Raw genomic sequence first — 23,183 nt, 5'->3', positions numbered from 1 at the left:
GCTGTCAGCCCTGAAACCCCATCTTGTCTCCTGCGCCACAGCTCTGATGGGGTCACAGGGATGATGAGTACAACCAGGCCACTAATGGCATGGTATGGCTAACATCACTTATAATTAGCACGACAGCCTAACTGCCAGCCACACCCTCTTCCCCCTCCCCTTCCTGTGGCTGCTATGGCAACAGATTTGCAACTTAGTGGATCTAAAAGGGTTAAAAACCACTTAGTTCACTTAGAAAATGTAGGAAAGAAAACTGGAACCACCCAATTTCACCCTGAAACTACTGATGTTAATAATAGTATGCAATATGAGTTTGTAAATAATAAAACAACACTGACATGTCAGTATCATGTTGGCAAACTCATTTTGGGAACACCTGTCATCACTTGTGAGAGATGCACAGCATTCTGTTGTCTGATCTGTCAAACCATTAAAGTCACATTTCCTCTGTTTCCTTCTTAGAGAAGGGGCAGAGGGAAAACTAAATCAGTTGGGGCTGAGCTGCAAAACTCAGCAAATGGAACGGTTATGTATGCAGACAGCTACAAAAGCAAAAAACAGAATATTGAGAACATCTCCAACTGTGATGAGTGCCCTCAATTTTTTTCCCATCCTAAATTGTATCTCCTCTTTTCTACAATAAATGAATTCAGCTTAGAAACATCAGAGTTTTTGAAAACAACTAGATGAGTCAAACTTTAAGTAGCTGTAACAAAGCAAAGCCATCTTTTTCTGTTGTGTGACTGCAGTCAATAAATCACATTGTTATCACTTAGATGGAAAATAAAATAAAATTATAGTGAATGCATCTATAGTATATCATTTTTGCATGAAGCATAAAAAAACCTATTTGCATAAAACTAAGAGGTCAATCACATCCAAACATGTTCTACATTGAAGTGAAGACAGTCTGCAAATTTTTCAGTGTGTGCAGGCCACTGCAGAGGACTTTTTATGAGACTGTGGTGGCGTCTGTGGTTTCCTATGCAGTGGTCTGCTGGGGAGGGAGGTGTTCTGTGAGGGACAAGAAGAGGCTCAACAGACTAATAAAAAGAGCCAGCTCAGTCTTAGCAGACCCCTGGACCTCATCGAGATGATGGGGGAGAGGAGGGCTCTGGCCAAACTGTCCACCATCATGGATATCACCTCTCACCCTCTGCAGCAGACCGTTGGGCCTTAAGCAGCTCCTTTAGTAACAGACTCAGACAACCAAGATGTAGGACGGAGCTCTTCCACAGGTCCTTCATACCAAACACCATCAGACTGTTTAATGCTGCACTATAATTCTGTTATTGCAACGTCTTCATATCTCAGTAGGACTGATGTTTACTGATGTTTCATCATTGCACTGATGTTTAATGATGTCCTAGCTATGCACTGTAATGTCTTTTTTCATTCCACATATTTACTTATAGTGTTTTTTCATTTCTTCTATATATCCATATTCACCTGTGTAATAACACCTCACCACTGCACGTCAAACTGGGTGAGGCTGTGTATATAAATACTGTTTCTTTCTTTTTCTGTTATTATTATTTACTATTTATTGTACATACTGTTTTTTGTTTCTTTGTTTTTTTTATTTTGTCTATTGTTTAATGTCTCTTTGACTTTGTGTTTGAGCTGCTGTAACAGTGTAATTTCTCCACCGTGGGATCAATAAAGAATCTTATCTTATCAAATAGGACTTTTTTCCTACACAAAGCTAAAATACAAATGCGTCACACAGTAACATACAGAATGTCCAGGAAAGCAGTAAATCTAACTTAATCAAGAGCATTCACATGGCAAACTTTATCAGAGGGCATATACAACCTAATTTAAATATTATCAAACGCAGTTATATCTTAACTATTGAAAAGGACAGCTTCATTTAGCATTTCAATGCTGACTGACCTATCATTCAGTGTTCGTGGGATAAAAGGTTTAGTGTAAGACGCTGTCAGATTCACACTGACTGCACATGTTCAAAGAGCAGTACCATACACAGCTTGAGGCTGTTTGTGGAGAATTGCTTCTGTTTGAGAGGGGAAAACAGCAGTTAACCTTTGCAGGTTTTATGAAACAGAGGTCTGAGAGAAAGTATTGTGCTTAACTCTCTGTGTCGCATCAATACTGGACAAAGACAAGCACAGGGTAAAGAGTCTCAGATGTTTTCATGAAGAGACGAAGGTAGAGTGTCAACGTACTGCTCAGCGCTGATGTACTGGTCCTCCTGAGGGTTGCACATCACCTTCCCGATGCGAACTCCATTCTGGATATCTTTGAATTGCAAGCCCAAGTTCTCACCAGAGATGGTTAACATGGTTCCTCCCTGCCTGGGTCCGGTCTCTGGATAGAGCTGGTTGGAAGAAGAAACAACAATGAGGATAAAGGTACATAAAAGCAACATGAAATGTGTGACCAGTTTTTAACCAAAGCATGATTAATAGAAAGTATTTGTATGTAAGCATAAGTGATAAACCATCAGGTAAAACACAGAAAAAGTTTACTTCAAGCCCTTTAACTCCTCCTCAACTCAAACATTCACAACCAGTCAACACACACACTTAAACTGGACCCACCCATCCTACCCTCAACTCAACCTCTCATTTAACCTTGTGGCGATTAATCTGTATGATTACTGTGCACAGAGACGTCTGCCCCCTTTTCATTCCTCTAGAGGTCTATGAAAGGTGTACAGAGGTGCTAATGGCTACCTAAAGCTAGTTTCTCCGCTAATCACATCCTATCCATCCAGCCCCATATGCAGACAATGGTAATCAGTCACTGCTACCATAATTAGGCTTAAAGCTAATTGGATTACAACATAGCAGGGCAGTGGGGTCATTTGTCGTGGCACAAAGGAGGAAGGGCGAAGGGAGTTGAGACAATGGTGGTTAGATGTCATGGAGTACGGGTGTGCCACAAAGGAAGGCTAAAATGAACAGTGAGTGGTTACGTTATCATTCATGCATCTGTCCTTCAATTCTGAAGCCAAAGATGAATACAGAGTTCAGGATAAACACCTCCAAATGGAAAAAAGGAATATTTTAACACAACTTAAGAAATTATTCCATTTCTAATCTAATAGATGGCTCTAAAGCTACTACACAGGAATAAAATCATACCAGAAAGATGCAGAGTATAATTGATCTGTATGTTCTGTGAGGGCAAACTCAGGTTTAAACTTAAATCTGTAGTGCAGGACTTCTGTCACCCCCTTCTTACAGTGGGAGTAAAAACAGAAATGTAATAGCACCAACAAAAAGCCATGACTGTTGCATTTGACCGTTTTCACTTATAGACTATGATCTTTGTTCTACTTGCCCAGTTTCTTTATTATCTGGGTCTCAGGTGCTTCTTTTTCTAATGTAAGTTTGTTTGTTTTTCCTTTAAAACAACTACATGGTGTTGTAGCTTACTTTCTCTCCTGTATGGTTACTCCTCTCTTTAGCTCTGACAAACATAAAACACATCGCTAACATTACATCAGTACAGGAAAGACTACTACAGACATGAGTTCTATAACTTCAGGACAAGTAGACAGATTTACTCAACACTTTTTTTGTAAGTAACATTAAATTAAATGTAAAAGTCCAAAACTTCATTGTTTATTCATACACTGTAAATCATCCATATATAATTATTTGCTTACAAATTACTGATACCAGAATGGATTTTTTTCTGCTTTTATTTCAGCCTGTGTGTGTGTGAGACAGTCTTATGCTTTCAGAGAAAAGCTTCTCTTTGCATGCATACATCACGTCTGAAACAATGGGAGCTTTGTTTTAGCAGCCATGTGATGACAGTTTAAAGTCGCGTAAAGTTTTTTTTTTTTTTTACTAGGAAGTCTTTTTGGGGTAATGTTTTATTTTTGTGTGTTTAAAAAGGTTCAGTAGTGAGTAAGATGTTATTTTTTTCCCTCTGGCTTTTTTTTTTTTTTTAAGGAAAAGGGTCAAAAAGAAGGGGATGCAGCTTAGAAGGACAGGCCAGGACTTGAACCCAGGCCGACTGGGACGCTCACTCAACCAGTAAAGCTACCCAGTGCTCTTTGTTTTCATCTCTGAAAAAACTGAAAGATTTATATTCCCATATACTGCAGAACATATCTTTTCCTTTTTTTGTCCAAAAACAACCAGACAGTGTTGTTTGCGTTTAAAGCTTAAGAATTTCTGGGTTTATTCCCGACATTCCTCATAAAACAGCTGATGTTGCAGTAGTGACTATTGCCCTTTTAGTTGCCAACAAGTTTAAAATTTATTCCCGAAAATAAATTTGTATCATCCTCACACACAACTTACTGAAAACCCTGTACAGTGATGTTAGCGTCATCCTTGTTATTCTGTTTCTTTAAAGGTCAGGAAATGTCAGGAATATTTGCAGCTGCTTAACAATCTGATTAATCTAATTGTGTAACCATCATTTACCCACTGAGAGCAACAGTGTAATGGTAGCGTGACTAGTCCTTTAAGCTAACATTTCTTCACCTGATCCTCAGTCTGACATCATTACACACAAGGTGGCAGGTTACTGAAAACCACAGATGTTTAAAACTCCCATAACAGAAACACACACAGTGGGAACAAAGCCCAGCGTTATGAAGGCCACAACTGAAGTGCCACAGTGATATAATTGAGCAGTGTTTTTTCATTTTATATCTCCAAGACGGTTAAGGTCCCTTCTCCTTTCCTCACACGTTACCTCCTCTTCCAACTTGTGTCTTTTAATTAGCTTTCTGTTTTTGCCAATGTGCCTGAATGTATACACTTTTCACTGGAGAAAACTGAATGACTGGCAAACAGCGGTGCACTTGTCAGAATCTTCTGATATGGTAATCAAGCCCGCTTTCTCTATAAGCGCTGGCTTATCAAACACACACACAGAAGTTGTTACATCAACAACCGCAACAACACAAACAAAAAGCCCTTTTTGATAAAAGCCACCAGCCTAAACACTCGCTCTATTTATCTGCTCGCCATCCTTGTGCTCTACACCCATTCAAACTCCTTTTTTTCTCTTTGTGGCTGCCTTGTCCTGTTGTGTTGAAGGCTTTGTGTCAGGCGTATTGTGTCTGGCTAAGCAGCAGTGCACAGATAGCATCTGCTAGTTATCGGAGGGGGAGGAGGAAGGAGGATGATATGAAGATGGTGTAAGACCTCCAAAGTTTATCTGTTATATGAAAACTTCACAAAAACAACAAAACACAGACTGATGGCTACAACGTGAAGAAAGAGGAAATCTTTACCAGCAACATTTTTGAGGTTGAGTAAGTGATAAAATAATAAAACTGAAAATTTGCAGCCTGACAAACAAAAGGAAAAGAAATCTGTGTCAGAAGTCAAAATCACTTTGGGGCCAATTATATCAGTCTGGCTCAACTCTAAGTGCAATGTTAGATGTTAAAAATCATAACTGTCTGGTATTTCATTGCAATCCTTTCTTTATGAATAAGAATTGCAAGTGTTTACACCACACTGGCTCCTTTTATTTCTTGTAGTGTAGTAGCAAAGGGGCTCATTATTCAGCACTAAAACTCAATCAGCAAATCAAAGAGGTCTGGTCGATAAAGACCTCTAACAGAGCTCCCTCTTTCTCTGTGCTGATGGACAAAAATAGCAAGAAACAGAAGGACAAGAAACATAAAGGATGGAAGGAAGAAGAAACAGGTGGATATGGGAAAGAACATTTAAAAAATTATTGGAAGTGGGAACAAAAGTTCACAAAAGAGGAAGGGAGATTTAAGCAAGTCTGCAACAGCAAATATACCAGCTTAATAGCACACGAGGGAGACATCATTGGCTTTTCGTAAGCACACAAATGACACTGATACTTTCCCACAGCAAAACAGATACATCTCAGATTTACTTTCTTACATACACAAGATCACAAAAGCACTCGGAGCTCACAAGTCTGCCACATGCAGAAATACTAAAAATGCACCATCACCACCCCCACACTGGCATGGCATGCATTATTTTAATTGGTTTCTAAGGGCTGGCTGCAATGTTCTTTCTGTCCCACTGGAGAAAACAGGCAGGAGAAGATGGATGATGGAGGGCCAGGCAGCATCCAAGCCCATCACTAGGACACTGCCGCGCTACAGTGGGACACCACGGCACCATGTGGGTGAATGTCCGTTTCTATCCGTGTGGTCCTGAATGTGATCTTGAGGATACTAAAGTTATAGATTCAGTCTTTAAACATGTGAATGTAGGCTACTCAGAATAAGTTGGAGCTGTGTCTCAGGGCCACATGCAAACTGCTTGTTGGGTAGATAGAATAATGCATAGCAATAAAAATAGAATTTCAACAGCTTAAGAAGCTAATTCTTGGAATGTCTAAAATCACCAATTAGTGGTTAAAACATTAACTGCTGTGTTTGCAGAACAGTGTTCAGGTGCCAGAGCCGTTAGTGAAATGGTACCCAACTGCACACTCCTGAACCACATAAAATAGGCAATAGCACACTTGGAGGTTCAACATTTGCTACTCTGAAAGCTCTGCCCGACTGTGCGAATGCTTATAGACAGCATAAGTGTGTGTGTTGTGTGAGTGTGTGTGCCCCCTGTGGCGTCTCCTCCCCAGCTGAACACACATTCTCCAGTCCAAATGAAATTAGTAGCTAATCCACTAACTAATAGCTACACAGCAGCTAGCATGCTGCAAAATTGAACAAAGCAACCAGAATAAAGCAAAAAGAAATAAATAAAAATGAGGATCAAACAGGAAAAAAGGATTTGACCAAACGGCTGGTAAGAAGTGGAATAATATTCAGCTTGTGTGGCTGATTTGATGCTCTGTGGGAGAAAGGATGAATTGACAGATGAAAAGAGAGAGATCGTCTTTGTCTTCTGCAGATGTTCTTTTCCCGTTAAATGTCACACTGTAAATGTCAAAGGTGGAGCTGAGAGGTGAGAACGGCAGCAGATCTGGGTGATTACGTTTCCTCCAGTGTTTCCATCCTTCTCTGGTTTTATTTATCTCTTCTTCAGCATTTGAGTTTGTTCTGCATTTCCTTTCTTGCTAGTTTTGAAGCTCTTCTCTGGCTGCTTTTTGACTGCCACCAACATCTTGCCCCGAGGGCAGGATTTACCCCTACATATGCATGCAAGAGCACATGCTTGTGTGCATCACCCCCTCCCCAAGTCTCTACACACACGCACACACATATAGAGCCCATTTGCCTCTGCATGCTTGTTTGAAAAAGATAACTGAAGCGAGCACGAGGAGAGAGGGAGCATTAGCTAACGGATTTATCTATGTGCCACTGCTCCAATTATCCAATATCTCCATTAAGCATTCAAAGCAACGAACCCCTGTCATGCAGGAAATGCACTAAGGGCTCTAGTTGTACAAATCTGCATTGGTGAAATGTGAATGCATTTTAAATTATACACATATATTTCACACTTATTTAAATTGATATAAGTGCTACACTTTTTGGCTAAAATGAAGCTTTTATCTACCTCTGATATATCAGAAAAGTACGCTGTTTTAACTGTCTGAAAGAGAGATGAGAAAGCAAAAAGACAGAAGGGAAGTAATCACAAGGACAGGCAACTGATATAAGCAGAAAGGTTGAACATCAAGACACGTCCCACACACCAGTGTGCTGGTTTCACACTGTGCTGTATGTGTGTGTCAGTCCCAGTAGTGAGCTGTGGATACAGTGACCCGGGTCACACTCAGACGAGGACCACCGCCATGGTTGCTGGTGGCAACAGATGGTTACACTGTGGTGTTTAGACGCCTTAGCCCTCCCAGCCTATCATATGCACAAGTGCACACACACACACTCAGAACCCATAGTGGGACACAATTAGCACACTTCCACATCTTGTGGTTCTTTGTCTTCCTCCCTCAGATTACCACAGGCTCCAGACAACCATCATTTCTGCCTCCTCAGGTAAGAATGAGTGTGTTTATGTTTGTGTGTACGTCTGTGAGTGTGACGCTATCATCTATAATCTCATCAGCGTATTCAGTCTTTGTGTGTGTGAACTGCCTCCTCCTGGCCAGCCCATCTGTGTTGGGTTGCAGTCACGGTGTTGGCCTCTAGGCTGTCTATCCTCCCTGCTGTCTCCTCTCCTCTGCTGTCCCCTTCACTCACGGAAGCCAAGCAATGACACAGCAAAGAAAAAATTCTAACTCTCTTCTCAAATAAAATAATACTTTTCCAAATGAGCTGAAATGGATTCATGTAAAGTGGAATGCGAGGCAACTGCAGCACCTTTACAAGGACCAAATTTCCATTTGAACCCTCTCTACAGATGGATTCTCTACAGGTCTGCTGATAAGGTTGCAGAGTTACTGGATCACATCCACCAAACAGCAGCTCCAGTGTCTGATGTAACTGTAACAGTCACAAGTGGTGATTTTTCTCCTTAACATGGACTTGAGAGCTTCATGTAATATTAAGGTGTGTCGTGGAAGCATCAGTTCATTTGTCTGTGTTTCTGTTTTGTTCTCATGTAACTTGTGAGTTGAAAAGTTATTATCAGTTATTATTAAGTTTGAAAATATTTTGAAACCTTATTATAATGCAATTTGCTTTTTATATTCATATGTGGATTGCCAGCTATTAAAATCAGTTTCTGTCAGATGAATCAGAGTTAACCTGATGTCTAACCAATATGAAAGACAGAACTACTTTGAGGTCTCCCGGTAAGACATCGTTAACAATAACTGTAGACCCCTGTTATGTTGTCAGTCTGGATGTCCATGCAGCTGTCCATGTTGGCAGAAACAATGTAATTAGGTCTCGCCAATTCAATGATAGTAGCGCCGCAAGATGGCGTGAAGCATAAAACGGCCGCTGGATTAGTCTATATGTCAGTTATCAGGGATTACCTTGTAGATCTTGGGGTGTGCACAGCGGCTGTTTCCGGTTGTGGCATGCATCCAAGTGCTCTCTGGAGGAGTGCACTCCTGTCTCAGCGAGCACTTCTTTTCTCCTACGCACCAGCCGCACTCAAACCGGGGGTTTGCCTTCAAGCACATCCCACAGCTGTCTCTCAGTGCATAGCATTTATACAGGTGAGCTGCAGACAAAGAGAACAAGAAAAATACTGAGTGCATGAAGAGTTCAAGTTAGGGATGAGCTTAGTGAGAGAATGGCAATATACTTTGTTTTAAATTGCCTTAAGACAGAGCTGTGAAAACAAACAAGCATTGTTTTGTATTTATTCATTTTAAATATCCTAAATTTGATAAAAATGTGTTCAGTATTACTGATAAAGTTAAATTAAGGCCTCCTTTCACAAAGGTCCCAGAAATAGTATAGCAAAGCTTTTTTGCTCTCTCTGCTATTTCAACCCTAAATCCAATTGGTCATGGAGCAGCTTTAAAGGAACCCTGTACCAATTACTGGCAGATAAACGATCCCCCTCTAATTACATTAACCTATAAGTAGTTAATGCGAGTAAGCACTGCTCACACTCCTCTAGATGACTATCAGAAAAGAAGTATGGAGGTGGGAGAGCAATCTTTGGGTTTCAGGTCACCTTTGCATGTACTTCATGACATTCACATGTGAGATAACATACAATGCAGAAACTCTGGTTTATGATTCTGATACTGTCTGACTGTGTTCACAGACACGTAGGATATGTTACAAAAACATCAATATAATATCAATCATGGCCAGCAGCTTTAGAAATATATGAAATATGAGACAACAACAGCTTGCTTGGTACATTTAGACAACAGGGAGTGATCAATACATAATTACTTACATTACCAACAAAAGACAACAGTCACCGTTTACAGACCTTCCAGATGAAACAACCTTTTGTCTAAGTATATGGTATGCTACATTAATGAATGCCACTTTGCTCCTTACTGGGCCAAAGCCATCAAAGAAAAACAACCAGGAACAAACAATGCAACTCCCTGTGCTGTATAGAACCTCCTGATATGTCATCCCCGGGCCTTATCGAGCGGAGTCCTTGCTGGCAATGATGTTATTTTACCTCACGGCAGGGGAATAATGCTATAGTCCCCCTGCTGTGCTGTACAAGACATGAAAATTATGAAGAACTATAAAGACTGTTTTACCAGTAATTATATCCAACAGACATGATCTCATTGTCTTCTCCCACATTGGCGCGTTGGGTATGTATATGTGTTTAATCATTTCCCACATGATTCATTATTTAGAGGACAAGGTGTGGCTGTACATTAGAAGATGATACACTTTAATACCATTTTAAAAGAGGATAAGCACGCTGTATCATGCAAATGATTTGCATATTGATACCCAAAACGTTGCTCAACACTGTAAAGTGGTAGTAAATTTAAAAAGAAATTAAGACTAGGAGGCCCGCAAACGATTAGCTGGACAATGTTATGGCTGGCAGCTTTTTGTATTAAACCTTGATTAATGAATTTGCCTTTGTTTTGCTAGTGGACATTCTGGACATAAAGTTCTCTTTGTGAACATTAACACACCATCAAGATGCATAATCACCTTGAAAATGCACCTATTGCAGAACACAAATGATATTCAGTAGATTTAAATGTAAAACATCCATGATAAAGTAATTAGTTACTCAATTATAATTTTAATATTTGTTATGGATGTTTTTTCTTTTGTTTTTTTTTTTTCTTTTTCAATCAAAACAAGTGGTTTTCTTAATAGAGAATAAACTCTGCAGCATGGCGTTGGCAGTTACATGCACATGCAGACAGTTTATACAACACACTACTCACTAGAAGAAAAAAAGACTGCATACTCTGGTAGAAATATCATCACAATACTGTGACGTTTGCAGCTGTATTAAGATTTAAAATACTGCAATCTGGGATCTTAAACGAATGACATCATGCTAACTCACCTTTAATGTTATGAGGGTTGTCGATGACGAAATTCCCGTTCCACACAACAGACAGATCCACTGGCAGGTCGCTGATGTCATTGCCCTCATAAGTATACTGAAAGAAAAAAAAAACCAACAGGGACACAATTAGCTCTCATAGTCTTAATAATTTCTTTAAGCCGCTCACATCCTTTTTAGACATTATCAATCATTCAATCAAATAGAGAAAAAGGGAAAAAGCAAAGCAAAAAGCCGGGTTCAGCAGCTGGTAGTAATGCCATTCACTGCGGTGAACACACAATTAAAGGGCCATAAAAATGAATGATGAGCGACAGGCTATACTGTGATTTTTACACATGGCACATCCGCTGCTGCTTGGCAGAGCGCAAGTTGATTAAGAGATTGGGATCCCCATCACTGCATGACTCATTCCATCCCAGTGATGAATGAAAAGCATAATATATCTCCAACAATAATATTCTCATCTAATTTCATTTTTGCATCCTGAACTAATAAGAGTTGAAATGTAATTGACTCGTTGTTGGCATAATCAGTTTTATGGATTTGCTTTAAATGAGACAACAAGCTTCAAAAGCGGTAATGTGACGGTGGTGTGTTAACTGAAAGGATGATAGAGAAACAGCTCCTGTGAGACCCCTCCTAACAAATAAATGATCAGGACGATTATCACAACGGAATAAAATGCTGTTTTAGAAGTTACACCTACTCTCCTGTAATAAACGGAGCATCCGAACACTGAGGCAAACTCAATCTTCTGGAAATACTTGCTCATTACCAAGCTCACGTCCCAATATAAGACACACGTTGCATTATTAGTTCATTCTAGCATAAAACAGACGCTAGATTGCAACAGACTGCCTGTTTTATGAAGTAATGCAGGGGTGATGACTTGCAGTAGTTCAGATGTGACCTAATGCCTCCGTCAGTCAAAGGGTGCCCAGTTACTCTCTGCACGACTGGTATGGTCACTATCTCCGATGGCCTCCGGGTGAGAGATAGCAGGACTCTTGTGCTGGAGTGATGATAAAATCCGAAGTGAAAGCTTCAGGCCCGGGGCTACGGGGCCCTCACAGATTGAATCAAGCAACAACTTCACCACTATGTGGTATCAACCACTTCAGTGTGATACTGCAAGATTAATCTTGACATCTGTAATAATAGTGATTTTGAATGTATTTGAGGGGGAAAAGACCAAGAAATGTGCATAGACAAGATAAGAAAATGAGAGGACACAGCAATGTCACAATGTGTGAATGGCTGATTAATTCCTTCTTCGCTTCTGTGATTGGATGATTTGCATTTAGTGAGCCCTGAAGGTGGAAAGAAATAAAGAAAGATGGCTCCATATATCCCAGAAGAAATTATACTTTGCTCACAGAGCCCACGTTAAGGATAAATTCTCTCAGAATATGTTTTAAGACATACTTTAGCACTCTCTATTTATTTGGCAGCCCTGAACCTTTTACACTATAATAACATCATCTGGAGTCTGGCTTACAGAATACTCAAAAACCTTTATATACTGCCTCTGTATACACCACTAACTATCTGGTTTTAGAGAGGACAATTATTAAACTGTAAATGTGAAATGAGTGGTTTACCTTCGGGTTGAAAAAGAAGAAGTGTGTTCAGATAATTCATATAGAAAGGGGAGGGGAGGGGAGGGGAGGCAGGATGCGGCAAGTAATGGATAATCTGAAATATGAAAAGGAAATGCATCCAGAACAAATGACAAGTGACAAATGATGGTTAAAATATGGGGAAATGTTTGAAATGAGTGTATGTACAGAGGTGGAGGGAAATCAAAGAGAAGATGGTGAGAAGAAGCATGAGACAGCATGTAGGGGGGAAAGCAGGTAGAAAGCAGATTATACAGCAGCATGGGTGAAGGAGAAATAGCGAGGGCAAGATGGATAGAGAGAGGTGATTGTGTGTTATTCTGTGGACACCATTCATTTACACATGGAATAAGAGGCCGGGGTTGGGCTATAAGCGCCTGAGCTGGTAGGGGCTAAAGTGAAATTGGCATTTTCAATTTGTTCTCTGACATGTCTGCCTTGGCTTTTCTCACATTCCTCTGCACCTCCTTCTCTGCCTATCCTCCTTCTCAACCCCTCCTCTTCTTCTTTCTATCCCTCTCATTATTCCTTCCATATACCTCTGGAAAGCCTCTTCTATCAATCTCAGCCTGACTTTCTTCCCCTTTCCTCAATCCCCCAAAACGCCCACAGTCAAACAAGGAAATATGAAGCAGATTCCTTTATCACATATACCAAACATCTCCAGAGGAACACATGTGCACATTGTACTATAAATATGCATCCTGGATGTGGGACACTTTCCAGGAAAGGTTGCCAGCAAATTCATCAAAGACTGATCACACGCTCTATACAGGAAATAAAACTGATAAATAAAAGCACATGGAAACACCGGAAGATAAGACGCTTAAATAACAACACATTCTGGACATCAGCTTTTATTTCTCTCAAGCAGTTCAAACATATGGACTTCTTCAGTCTTTCCCTCCCGCCCGCCTTCCTTCCCTCATCACTGAGAGACCACCCAGTCTGCCTGGGAACAAGGGCGCTTTTTCTTTACCGGGCGAAGAGATGGAGAGAACACGAGTCTGTTTGCATGCATGTGAGCATGTAAGACAATGCAAGAGGAAAGGAGATGCCCAGGGACACTGCATGGTGAACATGTGTGTAAAGAGAAAAAGCTTAACTGAGTGGTAACAAGGAGGAGACAAGGAGAAAAAGTGAACGGAGGAAACGGATGACACATCAGAGATAAAGCTGACACTGGAAGGCTGGAGAAGCAGGTGGGACAAAGGTGCCGGATGAGTGAAAGAACGAGGCAGAACGAGAAAAAGAGATGCTCAAGACAATGAAGGCATTTAAAACTTGGTGACTCTTCTCTTGACGACCAGTTTTTTTTACACACTAAGCAGGAGAACAGGGGGGTTTCCTCACAATCCTACGTTTGCGGGATTGGAAATTGAAGCAGCTGAAAGCTTAAAAAAAAAACAAACAGCAGCAATAAAGTTTTAATAATCTGTATTTGTATTTCCCTTTATAATAATGAATTAAACATAAGTAGAGAGGGTTTCTGATTAGCATGCTAGATTGACAAAACAGAGCTTTGTGAGGAAACCATGTTAATCAAAACTTATGTAAACTAAGAAAAATTAAATAATCATATTTGAGAAGCTAATTGCTAATGGATTTCTGTCAACTACATATTTGTTTCCAAATAAACAAATAATTGGTGTGTGCTACTTTGCCATGTTGGGCTCAACTTCCTTCCAAGTCTCAGTGATAGAAATGTTTTTTCTTTCTGCACAGTGTGGACGTCAGCGCAGTCTCAGCCAACACATCCGACACATCTATGTGGAAAAACTATCAAACACCAGGATGGACAAGATGGTTTTCCTCCAGTAATCTGCTGGTAAATGTGCTACATGGCTCTGTAGTGAATTCACCTCTGTATCTCAGTGTCATTAACTAAGCCTTCATGCTACTCTGTTATTTCCCCCCAGGACAGAGGACCAGCTACAGTAAAGAACAGGAGGTCAAGCTACCTTTCACTTCCACTGCTGCTTTTTTGCTGACCAACAAATCAGAACGAGGCCTGATTCCCCTCTGAATCACACAGCCAATTCTGCGTGATAAAGTAATAGATGATGGATGTATGTGGACCTCTTAACCCTGCTTTACAGCCTGACAATCATCTCTCTGAAAACCTGAACCCTGCACACACACACACTGGATGTGTAGTTGTGCTGATAGCTAAAACAATAGTACTGCTTGCCCTCTACCCCTCCTTTCTAATCCATGTTACAAGTATATGTCTGTGTTTGCACAGCTATCTTCAAAGGTGGGGGGTGGTCTGGGTCTTGTGCTGAGAGAGGGGAGACTAAGATCTGTTGTACCTTCACTCAACAAAAGCATTAATATTTAGTTAGGGAGAAGTGTGTATGTGCATGTATGTGTGTTTAATGGGCAGCAAAAGGTGGGGGAGGAATGGGAATGGTTAGGTTATGATCCAACATTCATCTACTCTCATTGCACCAAAGGCTTATTAAACTTTCATACTGAGCCAGGACTGTTGCACAATACGCGGTTCAGGGAATCCATACATGCACCTTGTGCAAGACTTAATACAAAACAGATATCAATATGAAAATACAAAGATTAAGCATTATTATTACCAAGGGGTAAAGCTTTATTCTAGAAAAGTGGGACTGCATCTGATCTGATTTGTTTTGTTCTGCGGTATTTTGTAGATAATAAATGAAGAGTGTCTGTTGGCCTGCAGCTGTTTCTGGTTAAATTTTATTAGTTAAATAAATTTGACTTATTGGTTTAATTATTTGTGTGACAGGGGCAGATTATATAAGATTTTCTTCTTTCTGCTCCTTTTAATTCAAGTGTTTGAAACTTTTGTTGCATTGATAGTTCTGTTTTTAGTTAATTAAATAAATATAAAAAATAAATAAATAAAAATCCACACTAAACTGATCCAACATGGCACTCAGTCAAACAAATCAGATCAAAGCGGCGTCCAAACGTTCTTGCACCATTTCCTTGAACCACCACTCTCAGATTAGTTGCTCACATTTTGCAGCTGCAGCTTCTTCACATCAGGACAGACACAGTGCTCAGCGAAGATACAACACTGGACGTAATAAACCCAGTCTGCTCGAATATGAAGAAGAGGAAACAGGAATAGATGGCTGAAGGAGGAGGAGAAGTTAGGTACCTTATGTGAGGGCCATACTCTGATAATTAGTCATTCTGAAGGTGTGCTCAAGCTGGACAGCTTTAAAAAAAAAAATCAAACCTGCCCCGGGCAAATCCACACCTTAGGGAGTACAGGATATTCGCCTTCTCTTTCTACAACTCACTGAAATGATGACAGAAAAGCCTGACCTGACACAACACAGCCTTCAATCTTCATCATTCTGGCTGTAAGAAATGTCTCACTAGGACACGGCACATAGAAAGCAGAAGACATTAACTGAACTGTGGTCTGCGTGATATGAGTTATACCAGTCTAGATAAAGTTTGGCATATAGCTTTTCTCCAAGTCTGGATGTATATACCACCATACACGTTTATATACACAACTTCCAGGCAGATATGGCTTCCTAATCAAGGATCAAGTGGTAATCCCTCCCTCAGCTTAGGGAGTGTGTATGTGTGTACTGTATGTGTGAGGTCAGGAAACTTGGAATCAGTCCCTACTCATAATAGGGGTCTGTTAGCCTGTGCTAATCGCTAATGCTAACAGGATTGGAGCATGGCCGGGCCCAGTTACGCAGCTTATCTCCTGCACAGACACACACACATGTGCACACAAGCTTTCACAAATACTTTCTTCACTAATGGAAAGGACAACAGAAAGCGAGAGAGAGGGGAGCAGCAGAAAAATGCTGGCTTGAGAGAAAAATAATGCTGTCATAGTCAATGTTTCTTATTTTTCAGCCCGTGCATTAAGCTAGTGTAAGCTTACTAGACCTCTCCCTGGACAAAAGGCTGATTTTTAGCAGTTTGCAGAAATGTCCATATTTCCAGTGTCGTCACCCTTTTCTCCTCTGTCAACTTAATGCCATTCTTCTGGTGGCTTTTCGTCCTCCGCTGATTTCCCTGCTCAGCCACAAAACACCAATCTAATCACATGTATAAATACAGAACACATTTCATCATTTATCAATCAAGTTACTAGTACTTTGCCTTTAATGCAGTGGCATTAAAAAGAGCAAAAGATGACAACTGGAAATCATCATAGAAAAGCTATTTCCATTTTGCCTGTGATTCAGAGATGAGATTTAATGTCTTCTTCTGGTAGGAGGGATTTTCCAACCATTTATGTTTTAATTGATCAACAGTCAGAAGGCAGCTATTGGCAAAGAACAAATAATCACATCCTACTTGCCAGAGAATATTCAGGTAGATCTATTAAGTTAATTTTATTCTGGCTACAACAATCACTTCTACAGCTTCACATTCTCCTCTAATAATCATGTGAGAATGGAAAGGGCAGCACTGCTACTATACAAAAATTGTGTAGAGTAAAGGTTACCAATTGCAGGGATACGCACAGAGAAATAAATGAGAAATAGATAATTAAAAGTGGGGTGGAGGACAGGGTGGAGAAGTTGGCATATGCTGATAGCTGTGCGGCAATTAATTCTTATTTATCCAGGACAGGAGCGTGGGAGTTCTGCTCTTCACCTGTCAGAGAGGAGGAGGAGAGGCAGTGAGCCAATGACAGGACAGGCATGAAGTGGAAGGTGGAGGCTTCAAAGGAAGAAGAGTGAGAGACAGTCATGGGTACGTGAGAGGCAGGGAAAACGGGGGCAGTGTTGGACGGTGAAGTTATGTGCATGATGAAATTATGGGCAATGAAAGATGGATCAGAGAGCAGTCAGCGTAAACAAAAGCACAGAATGCAAACAGGCATAAATAGTTAAATCATAGAATCTAGCTGAACTCTTTCTGACAACATACATGTACTACATTACATACATTTTTATTAATAATTAGCATGAAGAGCAACAATAATCACGTATTCATTTAAGTGGATCATTCTCCCAGTCCACTGAAAAGGACATTAATAGTCATGAGACACTGCTTTAAAAAAGTACGCTATAGTGCCCTAAAAAAAGTCTAATCAGTATCATGTGAGCCATTACATGATGACAATCAACAGTCTCTAATCTGCAGATACTCACAATTTCAGTGAATTTCCCTTCATCTTTCAATCCTTTCCCCCATAAAACGCACACACACACACACTCAGCAAGCCAATTAAAACAGACTCAGTGTGTGCTACGGCTGGATGAGGTGGCGGGTCCAGTGTTTATATCTCATTAAGCTGTGCTAGGCCATGCCAGGCTAGGCTGTACCATGCCCCGTTGCACCCAACCTCTACAGAACTGCACCAAGTCCCTCATTAGCCTCGTTCCTGCTGCCTTTAGCAAAGTACATGTGTGAATTTATGTGCCTACTATAATGCATTAAAAATGAAAAGTTTACAACTTTTAGCTGTTGCCATCAGTTTCTTGTATTAACAAATCCCACAGAGTCAGAGTTTCTATCAGCACTGTGCCTCATCTTATGGGGTGTGTGTGACACTATTAGAGCAGTGTGGTTTGTGGTAACCGCTCTCCCTGCAGACATGTTTGGCCTCTTCTCTAGACCTTTGTTTGCTCTGTCTATCCATTCATTCATCTATTAATCCATCTTTATTGTTTGCCTTCCATCTCTTATTTCCCATCTGAAGTAAACAGGCTGTTTGTCGTCTCCTTTCTAAACTCCCTCTCAGTTCGGTCTCAATGTCCTCTCCTTTCCCTCCTCCTCATCCATCTTTCAGTTTCTTTCTCTGTGTATGTCAGCCTTAAAACTTCTTTGCCTTTCTTTTCTCCCCCTCTCTTCCTCACCCTGCTCATCCTCTTTCTTTTCCACAGGGCAATTTTCTCCAAATCTGTCTTGTAGCTTTCTTCTTCTGCTGCCTTGCTATAACGTGTATGGGAGTATATGTGCACACACACACAAGCACACACAGTGCTGGTCTCTGCTGCCCGACTGCAATTCATCATCATTTTATCTCCCTTAATTGGATGCCATCAGGACCCCTGATACTTCGCATCTCTTCTTTAACAAACAGCTGCTCTCTACACACACAGAAGGATCGCACATGGACACACACCCTATCCCCAAACTAGATTTTCTCCTCCTGCCCCCATGTCTACTTTTTCCCCCTCCCTGGTGAAGGGGTGGGAGAAAGCAGGAGATGGAGTGGCCGACTGGTTTATCAGATGGAAGGTAATGGTGTACGGCCCACGCTGATATTATCTTTCCTCTCATTCCTGCCCCCAGAGAAGAAACAAAAAAATAAAGGAGGAGAAAGAGGGTAGGAAAATGGAGACGTTCAAATGGACAAAAAGCTAACGAAACAGGGAGATAAGAGGTATAGATAAAAAGAGTCTTCAGCTGTTGTAGTCCTCTCTCAACCTCAGCCTTGAAGCGGAGTCCAGCTGTTCTCAGTCAGCCTCCCTGACCAAACAGTGTGGTCATTTTGTGTGTGAAAGCCTTGTGTGTGCACAAGTGTTTGTTCACTCACATGACTTCTTTGGTGCTCTGAGCACAACTCCCCAGCCCACAGCTCAGCATCCTATTCACCTTTGCACCTAACCACAGCGTCTGATTTGACCACCCACACCAAGAAGCTGCTTGGCTTGGGTCAGGAAAGTGGAAGGCTCTGATGTAGACACCAGCTTGTTGTTTTGGTGGCTGCTGACCAGAGTTAACCGCTACCATAAGGCCTAGCGGATGGCTATGAATGTGTCAGTAGTAATGTGGGCTTGTTTGGCACAAAGAAACTAGAAGAGGACACTTTTTTTTGCCTTCTTACAAAATGATCAGCACTTTTCTCCAGTTAATTTGCTACTGGACCTTGAAAAGACTGCCATTTCATCAACTTTTACAGGCTTCAAAAAATGTTGAATTATGTTTGGCAAAGTGCCTGATTTCAACAGTGAGAAAATGCAAACTGAACTTTTACTTTAACAATGTAAGCCACATGAAAGTTCAACACAGCAAAATGTAGAGCTTTGAGCGGTCTTTGAAATCCTTACTCTACCATGTGAATCTTCAAAGTCTTAACACCTTAAACATTAAGTGGCTTATTTATTTCATGTCTCTGCTTGCAAAAGCAAACCATTTTCCGATACTGCATTCTTTCCCAGGTCTCAGAGCTGCCTGCTCTTCCCCCCTTTGGGATCGGCTGGTATATACAGAAACTTTATACAGAAATACAAAAATTCTCCCATGAGCATATTTGGATTGTCAATACCCAACGTGGTTAGTGCATAGCTAAAGTTACGCTATCATATATCATGTGTGCCACATATACAGTGGGATATTGACAGGCTCCTGTTACGGGATACTAAGCAAGCATATTCAGTTATCATGGTCACTGTAAAAACAGCTAAGTATGTGAAACTAGAGTTTAAACATGATATGACTGTGGATGTTCTGAGTATCCTGTGGATAGTTATCTTCTTTTGGATGGTGCGATGATATTGTATGAAAAAAGGAGAATGGGTTTTGGCCTCAGGAGGCACTTTTGAGCTGATATTTTTCCCCTCTCTTTCTCTCACGGCCTCTCATCTCAGTGCCTCTCCTTCTGTTCTTGATCATTCTGCCTCTCACTTTTCTCCATTCATCTAAGCTGAAATTGTCTAGTACAGCCCAATTTCCCTAGTCCATCTTACTGCCTCTCATCTTTTTTGCAGTTACCATAGCTTTCTGGTCTTACATCTGTTTCTGTCTTATTTTTGACCATTTTCCCATCTTCTCCACATTCATCTTTTACCATGTTTTTCTATATGTCCTTGTTTATTTCCTACTTTTAATCCCTCATTCCACTTCTTGTTCTCACCTTTCACAAGTATATTTCTGAGGCTCTTAAACACGAAACTGAACTGTGGATTAGTACCCCAGTGTTTATCTTATTGATTACTAACCAAATGCCCCCCGATAAAACAGTTCTCTTGCAGTGGTCTAAGGAAACTGCAGATGTACACACTCATGCCAGCTATCCTGGGATCCACAGCCTAAGGCATGCAGAAGGATGCACATGTCCATGTGCCTGCAGACACTGATTAACCCTTCATCCCCTCATAGCTGTATGCATACAAACTAAGGCAGTAGTGTGTACACAGCATAAGAGATTAAGTCTATTTCCACTGCAGTGATGCATGATTCATAGAGTTGCTGCTGAACACTGTCAAAGTAAGAACAAACATGGTGGGGGGTGCGTATGAAAAGTAGAGATATGGTGGTCTATAAATGGATAAACTAATATTTAAGATCCCATTCTTCTGAAATACAGCTCCAGGGCTATAATAAGACTCTCACCCTAATAATTCATGACACATAATTAAACTCATAATCTCAACCCTGCATGAATTATGTCTTTATGGCAAGTCCATGCAGCTGGCACCTTTTTCATCTACTGAATCTAAATACGAGTGCATCCAGGCTCTATGCACGCGATGCGTCGATATCTGACCGTGCATCCAAGTTGCCACTGCTAATTGCTAACAAGGGCTAAGTGTTGACAGCCCTGGGCTAATTACTGCTAGCATGTCTGCTTCGTGGACATCAAATGGAGAAATTCAGCTTTTGGCTGGGACTTTGTTGCTGATTAACACTGGCCTTGCAGATACAATAAACAGTCAATAAACAGACATCTCTGTGGAGAGACAAGCCTACTGAAAGATAATTACCCCTGCTTTCACAAGCAAGTGGCTAGTATGTGCCAACACCTGTAGACTGCCTATTAAAATGGACAGAATACTGTCACTGTGGCTACATATCAAGCTATTTAGCTAAACAGAGACCACTGCTTATGATGCGTATCTGTAATGGCTAAAAGGTATACAACTGCCTTCACCTTAGTTGATTATGACAGGTTGCTGCAGACTGACAGGTGGTAAAAGTGCAAAAGCTGAATACCAAAAAACTTCTAGATGTTTCTACTTTAACTAAATCTGTCAGATATCTTCTTCCATGTTTGACATGTCGCGGTGACAGCTGCAAAGCCTTCATGTTAAACAAAATTAACAGCACTAGCTTTCATCTCATCTTAAATCTAAACATAGAAACACACAGGGACACAAGCATGTAGCACAAGGGAGCTTATGAGAGGCAAGAAAGATGGAGTGAAGAAAGACGTAAACAGCAAGCAGAAGAAAATATGACAGATGGAGGGAGCAAGGGAGAGAAAGATGAACTCTACAGGCAGATAGAGGAAAGGAGAGGGAGAGGTATAGAGTGGAGGTGTAAACATGATCAATCCGCTTCCAACTAGGTTCAGAGACAGACTTCCTCTTCACATTTTCAGCCTCAGTGAAGCGCAACGCTAGCTACCTCTTATCTGTCATGCTAGTTTGAAACCTCACAAATACACACACAGTAATATTCTAACACCGAACAGGCATGGAACCACATGCACAAATACCACTGTGTACCTGCAAATCCTTAACACACAAACAGGACAGAAATTCTTGTTAAAAACTTTTGCGAAAAAAAAAAAAACCTTCCTGAAGAAAACTTTCATCCAACACACTTTTCTCTACCAGCCAGAGCCAGAAATACAAAGATCGTACATGCTTTGAACACAGCTATGCTCTACCACACCACGTTTGATCAGTCATTTAAAAGATGTTTTACACAAACCACGACAATCCATTATAATTTTAAACATTATACTGACTGAAAAAAAAGCCTTATTACACATCTGTGTCTTAATTCACTTGTGAATGCTTTCAGACAATATCTATTTGCCAACTATTAGTTCAGTGTGACATACCAGCATTGGGTCATTTATCTAGATTGTCGCAAAGCCAATGTGCGAGTAGTGCATGGTGATCTATCAAGACGATGAGCATATTTGTGTCCAGAATGATCATTAGCTGGAGGAGGCCATTATTTAACCCTGACCGAGTCAATGCCTTCACTGGGATCATGATTTAGTAACCTAGTTAAATCGATCAGATCAAAAGTAATGGTGCCAAATGCTGTCATTCTATACAAAATCAGTATAATTTGGGCTGCAGTTTATGCAACAATCAGACATTTTGGTTGCTTAAATTTAGTCTGTGCCACTGACAAAATATCCTACCTCATTTTCTCCATTACAGACATTAAGTAAACTTTTTCCAATAATGACTCAAGTACACACCAGCACCAGCTGTGTTCCCCACCATTAACAGCACTCAAATAGCACACCCAGAATTCCACATTCCAATTTTTCTTACTTACCGCTGTTTTCTGGCACTGAATGGAGGTGCTGTTGAAGCGCAGTGCAGGAACGTTGTAGGTCTCCCCCTGGATGTGGAAGACACACTCATAGTTCCTCTGTCCAGACTGGGGCTGGGGCAAGTTCTTGGCCGCTAAGGTGATTGGCTTGGTCACGCCGACTGGAATGTAAATCTGTGTTGAAGGCAGAATCTGAGGGCAATCCTGCAGAGTTGGGAAAAGAAAACAGAAATACTTAACTTGTATCCCAGAAAGGAGACAGTTTTAGAGAGAGAGTGTGTTCAGCACAGTCAGAAGAGCAAACAAACAAGGCGAAAATAGCAGCAAGATAAGAGTGGAGATGATGAAACACATTGTTTGTTGCTAACAGCTGAAAAGCAAGAAGGCCTTGGGTTATGTACTGTATTTGACTTCATGCCAGATTTTCTTTGAGACAATGAAGAGTTGCTGTGTGATGCATTGGTCACATAGGTTGTAGGCTTGTGCAAGGCTCCCACTGAGCTTTCAACAGATTGACATTATGTATAACATT

General features: G+C 40.8%; 1 protein-coding gene across 6 annotated transcripts in view; it reads right to left on the bottom strand.

Moving 5' to 3' along the window:
- LOC121636690 (plexin-A1-like) overlaps positions 1 to 23,183 on the bottom strand; it is a 190,814-nt gene that overhangs the window by 46,328 nt on the left and 121,303 nt on the right. For all 6 annotated transcript variants that reach the window (XM_041980425.1, XM_041980427.1, XM_041980426.1 and 3 more), the window contains exons 10-13: positions 22,655 to 22,855; positions 10,818 to 10,914; positions 8,833 to 9,023; positions 2,190 to 2,341 (exon numbers count right to left, since the gene is read on the bottom strand). In XM_041980425.1, the coding sequence (XP_041836359.1) occupies positions 2,190 to 2,341; positions 8,833 to 9,023; positions 10,818 to 10,914; positions 22,655 to 22,855 (641 nt within the window). The remainder of the gene's footprint in view (positions 1 to 2,189; positions 2,342 to 8,832; positions 9,024 to 10,817; positions 10,915 to 22,654; positions 22,856 to 23,183) is intronic.

The sequence above is a fragment of the Melanotaenia boesemani genome, chromosome 3, assembly GCF_017639745.1.
Source record: "Melanotaenia boesemani isolate fMelBoe1 chromosome 3, fMelBoe1.pri, whole genome shotgun sequence".
Taxonomy (NCBI): Eukaryota; Metazoa; Chordata; class Actinopteri; order Atheriniformes; family Melanotaeniidae; genus Melanotaenia; species Melanotaenia boesemani.
The sequence above is the reverse complement of the archived record's forward strand: the minus strand, read 5'-3'. Positions and strand labels throughout refer to the sequence as shown.